This window comes from Pararge aegeria, chromosome Z (genome assembly GCF_905163445.1).
Source record: "Pararge aegeria chromosome Z, ilParAegt1.1, whole genome shotgun sequence".
In the NCBI taxonomy this organism is placed as follows: Eukaryota; Metazoa; Arthropoda; class Insecta; order Lepidoptera; family Nymphalidae; genus Pararge; species Pararge aegeria.
Window position 1 is genome coordinate 8,809,294 of NC_053208.1, and position 12,620 is coordinate 8,821,913.

Below are 12,620 nucleotides of genomic sequence, written 5' to 3' on the forward strand. Positions count from 1 at the left end.
GCCTTATTTTTAACTTTGAGTAAATAGTAGAACACCTAATTTCATATACTTCCTACACCTAATTCTCTAGGTTATATATATACATGGATATATAATAATATTTGTATTAATATTTTCGATTTCGACCGTTATAAGACTACATATCAATGGAGTTAAATTATTATGCGGAAAATATTATTGTAATATGAAATGAAATAAATAAATTTGAATATTCAATAGTTTTCTAGTAGTGAATACATACATACCTACTCATCAATGTTTATAATATAATTATAGTGACTTGAAACGCAACTAACTCATTGTGACACTTTGTACATTTCACTTAAAATCTACTTTATTTTGAGTAAACCTTACACGAATATGAACAATTACGACTTTAGTTTCTATCCAGGGAACTCAATCTATCATAAACTAAAGCAATAGTTAAAAAAAATCCAGTTCTCTGGATACTACAGCCTCCTGGCTATAATCAGGTTACATAAAACATAATATAGTCCATTTTTTCTTACCTGCCTCAAAATTTTTAATCTCTTCATTACCTCAAAAATATATTTAATATATTTATAAAAAAGAATTCCCTTTTTTTTTCATTCACAATTGTTGACAAAACAATTGTTTTATTAAAAGACAAGTCAGAAAAATGAATTATAGAAATATATTGCTATATTTATTTATTACTAAGTATTGCTTTTCTACAATAACATTCTAAAAGAGGTGCGAAGAACTAACATCACTCGCAAAGTAACGAAATTTTTTAGTGATTTTTTGCGATCTTATATATAACCCTAATCGGAGTTTAATTTACTCTTAAAATATTAAAGTTCTTAAACGCGGTACGATCTGACTTAGAGTCTGATTGTAATACAGTATCAGCTTCGTTATATTACGTCCCATGAAATCTTTACACCTTGGATACGGAGGTTTTATATGTGTAGACTTAATTAATTTTGCATTTTTATTCAAGTGTTACCTACACTAGAGAGGAAAAATCAAATATGTAAATTTGAAATGCATATATGAATTTCACCGTTGTGCGTGCATTTTTGGACCGTGGCTTAATTCGCAAAGAACACCAGCTACGATTGCCATCGAGAAGCGGTTTAAAATCCTGACGGTTCTTAAATTTTTATATGCATTTAAAATTCATATAGTTGACACCTTAAACAGTATAAGTACTAACATTCAATAAACAGGATTCTATTTGTATAACAATTAATTGTTACTTATATATCTTTACTTATCAAGAACAAACGATTTTACAGTTTTGATTTTGATTATTGATATAATATGTGATGGCGTGTTTTGGGATAGTTATTGCAGTGCATCGTTTATTATTAGGTCACTTGTGTGGTAGACTGACCACCTGAACCGAGCATATCATATAAGATTCATACTTCTCAAAATTACTTACTAGAATTTCAGCAGCATCTATCTAAGATCGCAACATTAGATAAGAAGCATCGATTAAAGAAAAATATCTGCCTACAATCACTCATATATTGAAACATTCTAAGAAATTTGACGCGTTTAATAATTCCTACTTTTTCTAATCTACAAGAGTCCACAACCCATTACTAACATCCTAATACGCCATATTTATTGATCAGGTCAAAGACAACATCTATTAAACAGCAACATCTTGCTAACTTTCTATGGAGAAACTACGATTTTATTAAATAATTTCGCAATTTTCTTGAATTTGTTAACGACAAAGTATTTTTTTATTCGTCCCTTATGGATACACTTTGAAAGTGGCACATTTAATCACTTACTTAGGCAATTATAATAGTCCAATAATGTTGAGGAGTTCAATGCAGGGTTTTGGATCTTTTAGATCGCTTCAAAGCTTTGGATGTCCGTACCCAGGGCAGCATAAAATGACTGAAAAAAAAAATAAACATTTATTCGTACACTGTCGTTTTAATACCGTCGCACATCGTCATCTTTATCCACAGGAACTCTAAGCAATATTGACAATAATTTAAGTTTTACACTCGTAAATATTGATTTCGGCATTTGGAAATTTGGAAGCAGCTGATCAAATAAAGTACATATTCGAATATTCATTTATTTCTTTATGAAACAACCGCATTCTCACCAATGAATAGTCTTACTGTAGGGCTAAGATGCGCGCCACGAGATAAATACGTTTACCCATTACCTCGCCTTATCTAATAGAAATAATAAGAGATAACTGTAGACCTGTAGGGCTAACACAGGCAGGAGATAAAAATTATATCCCCCAAATATATCCCTTGACAGGGCATATAATTAACGTGTCCTGCTAAAGCACGGGAACACGGAATAGGAGAAGTCTATCCTCGTTTATTTTTACACATACATCATTTTGATATTAGTTCCACTTGTGCGCCAATGCTCTGGGAGTTGTTAAAGCTGTGGGACAGGGTAAATTTTTATCCTTTCCCCGGGGATGGAATTGTGTCTTGCCCATGCTAGCCGTGCAGGACTATTTTACGCCATCGGTTACCTGGAAGAGATCACTAGGTAGCGATAAGGCCGCCTAATTTTATACATCGTGTAAACTAATTATTTACAATTTTTCGTTTATTTTTAAGCGGTGTACAATAAAAGTGTATTCATAAATTCATTAATTAGCCTAGACTGCTTAAGTTGCGAATGAAATCAATAAGTTTTATCAATACTCACGAGTCAGGGATTTGTGGTAGCGGTTCCCCGAAGCCATTTACGGGTAATACACCGGTTATCTCGATAAACTTAACATCCCGCTGCGGTCGTGGCCAAACGGTATAAACAGAAGGCTGGTTAACAGGAGAGCTGCACCAGGAGTCCCTTTGCCTTTGACGGAGCTTCTCAACATGCCGCTGTTCCCTAATTCTCCTCATATGCCACCTGAAATCAAGAGTTCATTATCCCTCAGCCGGTTAACCGATAACCCACAGCTGTGCACAGACTTCCTTTCCCATAGGAGAAACATCACAAGAAAATCACATGTTAGTGATAGCCGGGACCTACGCGTTTACGTGCACTCCCGAGGCACGGAGTGGACAGAGATAATAACCAATCCCCTGGCTGGTACTGAAATTAGTGGCCCCACGATTCGATCCCTTTTCGATTATTTATTTATTGTTTGCAACAATTGATAGTAGACACATCATTAGCTGGGTGGGTGTTGGCGTGCGGTTATTAACAAATGATAGTTATAATAACAGACGCCTTAACGAGTGCACGGAGTGGACACAGCCAAGTGCCTAACTCAATGCCTAACCTAACCTAAAATTATTGATCAAACCCGAGATTCGATCTCTTTTAAATTATTTATTTATTGTTTGCATTGATTAATAGTAGGCTCTGGACACATTAACTAGATTTTACTAAGACAGGTAGCGTGCTATTATTGTCAAATGATAGTGATAATAACAGAGGCCTACGCCTTAACCAACTGTCCAAGTCACGGGGTGGACACAACTGCATGCTGCACTAACTTTATGCTGGTACTGAAAAGTTTTTGAACACAGCTCTATACCAATTTTTTTTTGGACTAACCCGGGATTTAGCGTACCCTGTTCGAATATTTATTATTTGCATCAATAGTAATAAAGTAGGCTCTCCACACATTGAGTTGATGTCGTAGACGGGTTGGCGTGATATACATGTGTATCTCACGCCAACAGTGAGTGACAGTAACAGTGAGAGTAAAAGGGCCCAAAAGCCCTAACCTGTAGCATTTACGTGTACTCCCGAGGCACGGAGTGGACACACTCAATTTCCTAACTTTAAGCTGGTACTCAAAATTTGAACCCTCGATTATTTTTTTTTATAAACCATTATTAGTAGGCTCTAGCCTCACTAATTGTGTGTTGAGGCCAATGCAATAGCGTGCTCTTCAAGGCACGGGGTTTACAGAGGCAATTCCCTAAGTCCGGGCTTGTCCCTACTGAAAATTCCTAGAAAGAAAAACTTAATATCTAACAATTATTGACACGGGATTCGAACACTTTTTGATTGTTTATCTTATTACACATGCACACATTACTCTTGAATATTATCAATCATATCAAACGATGCATGTCCACTGCTGGTATTATTTAGGGACTTCCACATCTCACCTTCTGTGCCGCCTATCTTGTGCCGCAAGTGTCCAACAACTCTCTGGCCAATATCCAAAGCTGGGATTTGCGGTGCGCGGTCAACACGTCACCATGGGATCCCAACTGCCATCGGTCGTCCGAGTTATGTACCCCACTTCACACACACTTTACACACACACCAACAACTCTGTTAGGAATAAACTTATCCTGGCTTAAATCGAATACACTGCCTATTACGTCTAGAGGTGACATATTCCACTGTTGATCATGTGTTTAGTGTATTGTAGAAATACTTTAAGGAATTCGATATTAAGAAGATTTCAATACTAGCCCGGAGTAATTAGCGTATTAAATAACTATCGGAGACGTGCCATGAAGATTGGTGATATGAAAGATAGGTTATATTTAGGCTGTATGCACCCGTTAAGAAAGGGGTTCACTAAAGTCAACCGCTTTAAGGGGGTTGGGAGGTTGCATGAGAAATTACTTATCCGGATAGGTACGTACGCGGACGAAGTTACGAATAAATGCCAAAATAATTATTTTAATACGGTCCTTTTGATTTTAATTCTTCCATAAAGGCATATGTTTTTTTATTAAATTGTTATTTAGTAGAGCATGAATGTGGGAGAAAAGCGAATCAACTGACCAGATCATGGTAAACCCTATGTTTAACAAACCTTTTTAACTAAAAATAAAATATTATTATTTTCGACACTTTACAACTAAATTTTATATTGACTTGCATCTTGTTCATTCGATTAAAAGTCTGTGACATATCCTTACTAATATTATAATAATATTTAATATTAGGCGTTGTGTTTGTTGTTTGTGGGTTTATTTTTTGATATGGAAAACGCACCGTTCTAATGGAATAGATCCAAACGTAATTCTATTATTTATATATTGTATTCTAAAATAGTTGATAAACGAAAGACTTAGATATCTAGGACTTAGATTACCATTACACAAAGTATACCTAACGTTTGTCACGAGAAACTAAATAAATGTGAAAGTGAATTTGTGTATTCGTAGGTTATCCGCAAAAACAGAACAATGGCAATCCATGGCCGGAGCAAAGATGAAAGTATGGACGAAAAATTGGCACATGCTACTATTAATTCCGGACAAATACACAGTTCCCATGGGATAGATCAAAAATATATTCTTTTATTACTTACCTCATTGAACTAGTAATAATATTTTGGTATGAAGGTGACTGGACTCATTGGATGACACATAATCCTTTTTTATGCTGAAAAGCCTACTAATAATATCTATACCAATTATAAAAGACAAATAGTAAAATTGGTTTGTTAATAATTTCTCAAATAAATTATATCAGGAGCAAAGCCCGGGAGAACCTTATTCAATATTTGAATGTCGAAAACGATGATTAGGATGTCAATTATAGCTATGATGATACTTTTGATACCTTATTATTCACAATAAAGCTCGACATTACTAGTTTTGGATTTTTGTTTTATCATTCGTCGCAATAATATCCGATTTGATTTAAGACTGAAAGTCATCATAAACATCATTGTGAAGTTCCGTGTCGCGGCAACTTGTCAAATGTGTGCTAAAAGATAGCCAGCGTCCTTTCAACTGTCACTGTTTCCGGACTCTGCTAACCAGAGGACGACCAACGTGCTGGTATACATTTGCACTCTCACACGCCGTATATTTAGTAGCGAAGCGGGCAGCTCCACAAGATCCAACCGAGTGTTAGCTACCTTGAGAGCTCGTTTCTAATTGCTACTCAACAAAAAGAAAACGTGGACAATGATGACGACGGTACGAGGATTAACAACACACTAAACAATTTTACAATCCGATACTGCAAAAAATCGCTAACAGCGCTGGGGACTGGAACTTGACGAGACCACTATGTAGGCCTAAGCCCAGAATGGCTGGCCTTTACATTCTTGTCACTGTATTTTCGATGCAGGACCGCAACGAAATGATAAAAAGTTTGGCGTCACTTATTTGTAGCTGGGGTGGTAACTAGCCTTCAGCCAGAACAGACCATGGCAGGAGCAAAGATGAAAAATGGACGAAAAATTGGCATATGCTACTATGAATTCCGGACAATAACACAGTTCCCATGTGATAGATCAAAAATACATTATTTTATTACTTACCTCATTGAACTACTGATAATATTTTGGTGTGAAGGTGACTGGATCCAACCGAGTGTCCGCTACCTTGAAAGCTCGTTCCTAATTGATACTCAACAACAAGAAAACGTAGATAATGATGACGACGGTACGAGGATTAACAACAGACCAAGGCTGGACTTTACATTCTTGTCACTAAATTTTCTATGCAGGACCGCAACGGAATGATAAAAAGTTTGGCGTCACATATTTGTCGCTAGGGTGGTGACTAGCCTTCAGTCAGAACAGACCAGCAAATCCCGGGTAAGGAGGCAATGCTTCGAAACCATCAGCTATTTGGGAAAGAGACACAATGTAACTGTATTGCCATTTAATTATTTTTTAGTTTTCATGTGGGATATTTTTTTTTCTCATAATATTAACATGAATATGATAGTTTCGATATACCCAAGAAAATCTTCACGGAACGAAAGTCTTTATTTTTAGCAAATTAGTTAAAATTAATTCAACTCGTTGAAATTTGTCCTTTGAAACATTTTTATGTGTTCGAGCCCATCGACATTCTATTAAATTTCTTATTTAAATGTTCATCTCGACTTCTGGATTCTAAAATGGCTAGTTTTTTAATTAAAATAGTGCATCATAAGAAAAATATATTCAATTTTAAATCATATTCCAGCTTGTTAACGCCAGTACGCACAATAAGCACTTCTTCTTTTCTAGTCTAGTTCTAATATAATAATTTCTGGAACAGTTATAACGAGTTTAAACATTAAATAACGGTTTGTATTGGCATAATCAGTAATTTTAAAAAGCTGGACATTACTGCTGCAGGTGCCTTTCCCAATGAATGCTGTCTCCAATTTCTGGCCACTACGATAAATATGGTCTAACCAATGTCATTTCAACTTTCTAAAGGCTTTCGATGTGTTATTGACCGAGGTGCTCCTGCAAATCTCTTAATTTCGAAAAAGCTTTCAGGAATTTCTTGACATAACCCTGTCCATAGATGCTCAGAATTTGTGTATCAAGCATTTTGTCAGTTTCCACGATTCCGCGCCATAAGTGAGGATGAGGACACTCGTTGACCGAGACTTTCATCGTCAGGTATTGAGGATTGAATCTTCGGTTAAAATCTCAACACTTTTCTTGGCTTCTCCTTCGTCAAAACTATTTGATACCTATTTTAATTATCTGGACAACTTTTTGATTAAATATAAGTTAGTTTTGTCCACGTTGGCCAAACTCCTGGAAGAGCGGCATGGGCTAAAAACAGTATATGTCATATATTTATATGAATGAACCTTACCTAAGTTGCCGCCTCTCCTCAGCTTCTAGTTTTTGATGCCTTTTTTCAAATACCTTGTCGTCAACATTTTCTGTGCCCTCTAATGAATAACAGCTAGTATAAGGCTTTTCTCGCCATCGTGGAACCTGTAAAAATAATTATTCCTTTTCTTGTCTTTGAGAGCGGTCATCTTGATAGCTTTTAGGATGCTATTATAAAGCCAATTTTTAAACAAGCTCACTAAATTGACAGCTTCAAAAGTAGTGCCTTCTTTTTCAGCAGGGAACATTGGGAAAATGATGGCACTCTCTTTTAGACCTTCCACTTTAGTAATGATATTGTACAACCGATTCTTTTTGTTTTTATTTAGGACTATGTGAGTAAATCTTTAACGAAAGGTGTAACAGGAATACATATTTTATAGGATACATTATGTTTTTATGAATACAATAGTTGTGTAAAACATTGACAGGTCTTAAAAACAAAGCAATCTTTTACATAATGTTCCAAATCGAAAAGGATAGCACTGTTTTTAGACCTGACAAATTGTGTAAAGGTTTGTGTGTATTTTATTTACAACCGAGTAAGCACCATTTCATAGTTATAATGGCGTAATTATGCAACTAATTTATGTAAGTTAATATAGTGTTTATTGTAACTAATACTTTTTATAATAAATGATGATTAAGGCGCATCTAAAATGCATGAAACATGGTGTGGACGTCATCACGATCAGCGGTTTGCAAATAATTCACGTGCATGATAAAAGAACGCCGTGCATGTTTGTTATCAATTAGTGTGACTACAAACACTTTAGGAACGCTCGAAAAGTTTTCGCGCATGATTTCAAGGTAAATAAAAACGCCCACAGCAGTTCGATGCTTTTATTATGCACGGTTAGTGCGCGTGCTAAAGTTTGGATCTACGTTTATTTTATGAGTAAAATTTGTCTTAACAATACCGTATAGTTATTAAAAAAATAAGCCACTGCAAGAATACCTATCGGGTAAACCGTAAAATTATTCATACTATATATTTTTATAAATATTTATTGACATTGCTTATCAGATGTGCGCAACTTCGTCCGCGTATTATTACTATTTTCCTGGTATCCGCGCTACAATTAAGCCCGCAACTGCTACACAAAACAGCATTCGTTCATAATTCGAAAATAAGAAATAACCACCAGTTTTTGTACCAGTAGTCGTGTGGCAATAGTCAAGTGTTGCAGCGAAAAGCTTCGGTCAAAAACCAAGAAGCTTTCACTGGGCTGGGTTAGGCGTCAGGATAAAAAAAAAATTTTGTAATTTATTTTTTGTATATATTTTTACACAGTTCCTTCTACTGAACTCATTTCTATGACAACAGTATAAATCGCAAATAAGAGTTGGCAAACTGTAATTTCGCAATTGGCAAATTAAAATTAATAATAAACTCGGAAAATGGTGTTAAAGGAACGAAAAAAAAAATGTAATACAACTTGGGAGTAATATTTATTTGGGTACATGACAATTTTTGAAACATTATCGTTTTTAAAATCTCACAATAAAATTTGGTTTTCTCGGTAACTAATTTCCATCATAATGCGAAATTTGACAGAAATTGTTCGGAACACGGATAAATTTGTTTTCAGTTCAGATCAGCAGGCTGGTCCACAAAAATGTTTTCTTATTCTGGTTTTTGGTTTTTCATTTTTGCGTTCGACGCACCAGTCACGGACACTGTTATCGTGCCTTAAGCATACTAATATTTGTGACGCGGTGCTTCTGTTTATCTGTCTTGGATGGCAGTTGACATTTGGATAGTCAATTTTCTCATTTAGTTCCAGTGGTATCGTTCCATCAACAATCGCAGATCATCAATAAAGTAGATGGGTGTAAAAAAACATAAAATAAATGTAATGGAGCTTCACTATTAATCTCTCGCAGCCCTTCTGTGTATTGCAAAACCACAACCTACAACATCTTCATATTTATTCGGAGTAGCATTGGTCTATCCGTGGTAAGAATCGGACCAAATTATGCAAAGAGCGTCACCCCGACACAAAACATTTATGTTCTTTCTTATAGGTTTCCCTCCGATAAACTGTTTAGATACTTAGATACATGGGTGGCCTCTGGTCCCTAGTAGCTGCATCAATACTGCGAAGCTTTTCAAAGGGAGCTGCCTAGCTAAGGTTTTTGTTCAGTTGGTCGTAATTGTGAAGTTTAATGCAAAATAAAAATTATTTCTAATAATTCCACATAAATATTTCTAATTGCACTAAACAGTAGGTACATACAGCACAGTAAATTATTTGCTACATGAGAAAGTAATAAAATATTTTAATATTATAACACTTACCTAAAATTATGCATATTTATTAGGGTATCAGAGGCTGGTTAAAAAATTCCTACTAATTAACTTTGCTTCTCTTTACAGCACAAACACTTACCACGCCGGGTACGCTTACGCACGCTTCTTATCTGTCAACAGAAACCAAATGATTTTTTTCCATACTAATTCATCTCAAAATACTTTTTTTATAAACCATTATTTTTATGAAACGACTAACGAAGAGTAATATCTGGACCGTCTGTTCCATGTGTATACAGGTTTAATAAATATATTGATATATTTATTAACCCTGTATATACATGGAAAAACTTCTCCGATGAAAGAAATTATTATGAAGTGATCCATAAAGTATCAGTTATCATCAAAGTAGAGGAAAAAGTGTGCAACGAGCGATGCACATAGCTCGGAGCACCGATGAATTGTTGATGACCTAGGTTCAGTAATACCGAGACAACATACTGTCGAGTGTAGGAATCCCATTAATACACTTAAATTCAACATAAGTGCCAATTCTCTAGTACACAATTTTTTTAACTAAATAGGGAGGTCACTAAGGTAAAAGGAGAGCACTACTCTAAGACCTTTTAATTTGGTTAAGTTTAGAGATTCGCGTACTAAAGAATTGGCACGGTTGTAGTCTCATTGTTTACTATAAAGTTTGTTAAGTACATCTACACACACCGGCTTATTTAGCGGAACACAAAAAAAAGGTTTGATATCAGTATCCATATAAGGTTGGTGGCTGGTTTATACGTCATTTAATTTAAAAAGAAATATTTTCAAATTAAGAAAATAACTGAACATCACATTTTATGCAATTGTTTTATTTTTTTTTAAATACACCTTATCTGGAGCGAACTTCGAGTATTTTTTCCTTCTGAGTTTGATTTAAAATTTCATTGAAAAACTGTTTTTGATAGTTTTTTTTAAATCGCTTATCTTTCTGGAGTTGAGGACTGAATTATGCCTGACTTAACCCCAACGGAGATTGCCAGGGCACTCGAAATGCGATGGAATGGTTAAACCTACAGATTGATATCCAGTGATCTTCGTCGACCAGTTTCAACGATCCATCGCAGTATCCAACGGTTCAGAGAGACCGGTACTTATGTGAGAAGAGCAACTTTTGCTGAGGAACATCGACTATGGAACGCGGACCAATGGAGTAAAGTATTGTTTAGTGATGAGCGCAGAATTCTCTTAAATCAAATTGACGGCAGGCAAAGAATATACAGACGCTACATTCAGATAAATTTTGAAACTACAGTTGCATACGGTGGTGGATCTATAATGGTTTGGGCGGGCATTTGTTTGGGAGCTCGCACAGACTAGGTAGTGATTGACAGAGGGAGTCTGACTGCAGACCGCTATATCAGAGAAGTTTTAGAAGAAAAGGTCATACCGTTTCCCCATATATCGGTGACGATTTTGTTTTTATGCAGGGTAATGCTCGGCCGCATACCGCTCGGGTAACTCAAGCTTATCTTAATTATATGAATATCACTGTTATGGAGTGGCCGGCGAGATCACCGGGTATGAACCCAATAGAGCACGTTTGGGACTTGCTGTAAAGAAAAGTTAAGTCCAGAATTCCAGCTCCTGCCAACGTGGGTCAACAGCGAATCACCGTAGTTAAGGAATGGCGGAGACTATCCCAGGAGACAATCGATAACATCATTCTCAGTATGCCTAGACAAGTAGAAACTTTAATCAGAGCACGTGGAGGAAATACGCGATTTTCACATTTCCCGGTTATATGAAAAATTCCATAATGTACCTTTTTCAAAAATAGCCTTTACTCGCAAAATCTGTTCTTAATGTGATCTCATTTTAAGTAAAACAAATGAAACTATAAATAACAATCTTTTGTTATTTATAGTTTCATTGCAGTGTAGTAAGTAGATTAAAACAAAAAAAACATATTTTTTTGATAATGGACCTTTTTTTTGTGTTCTACTAAATATCGGCGTGTGTATGTGTATATAAATAACAAAGATAAAAACTTACTTTTGGTTAATTTTGATGACTTAAAATTTTTCTATAATTTTTGATAATATATCTTCAAATAATTTTTTCCCCTGGCAAACAGTATACAACAATTATTGACATATAATATTTTTTTAATTATAAAAGTATTAGGCAATTTTTATCAGTATCTTTTCTCAATTTGGCTTAGTATAACATTTTATTATAATTTTAGTTTAGAACTCCATATAGATTTCAAAAACTAATATTTATATATACTTCAAGAATACAACTTACTGTCATAATTCATATCAGCTATATTGGATTGTACTTCATATTTACCGCAGAATAACAGCAACTTTCTGATTCTATTAAATGTCTTTTTGGCTAAAATTAGGAATTTGAAAAGATACTCATAAATTCTGCTGATAACAATGACAGCAGATATTATAATTCCAAGATGCAATACTTGGAATTTACTTACTTTAATTACTAACGTTGTGTTTTTTAGGCATAGCCCATAGTAACCAATACATTTAAAAATTATAAAAATAAAAAAGATACACAATCAAATTTTACAGACATATTCAAATTAAAAATTAAAATGCAATAGAATTAAGATGGCTAACGTCATAAACAAAAACAAATTAAAATAAATAATAATAATCAAAAAAATAGATCATATCTTTTTGCTCCGTTTGTGTATATGCAAACCCACTTAGTGTTTCTAGAACGGATAATCTAGCTTCCTAGCAAGTGTTTGCAAAATACTGTTGCTGCTGTCGCGCATCTTGCTCATAAAAGGTGTAGTTTTCTTCCTCATTATACCATAAAAAGACA

At 34.9% G+C, this 12,620-nt stretch overlaps 1 protein-coding gene across 4 annotated transcripts in view; it reads right to left on the reverse strand.

Annotated features, from left to right (window-relative positions):
* Positions 1–675: 675 nt before the first annotated feature.
* The window catches only part of LOC120636553, a 39,015-nt gene continuing 27,070 nt past the window's right edge, over positions 676–12,620 (reverse strand). For 2 of the 4 annotated variants that reach the window (XM_039908085.1, XM_039908084.1), the window contains exons 9-11: positions 7,500–7,624; positions 2,668–2,871; positions 676–1,881 (exon numbers count right to left, since the gene is read on the reverse strand). In XM_039908085.1, the coding sequence (XP_039764019.1) occupies positions 1,809–1,881; positions 2,668–2,871; positions 7,500–7,624 (402 nt within the window). In that variant the 3' untranslated portion in view covers positions 676–1,808. Of the gene's footprint in view, positions 1,882–2,667; positions 2,872–7,499; positions 7,625–9,827; positions 9,944–12,620 lie in introns of those variants that run through there. The other 2 variants (XM_039908087.1, XM_039908086.1) reach the window with 2 other exon arrangements.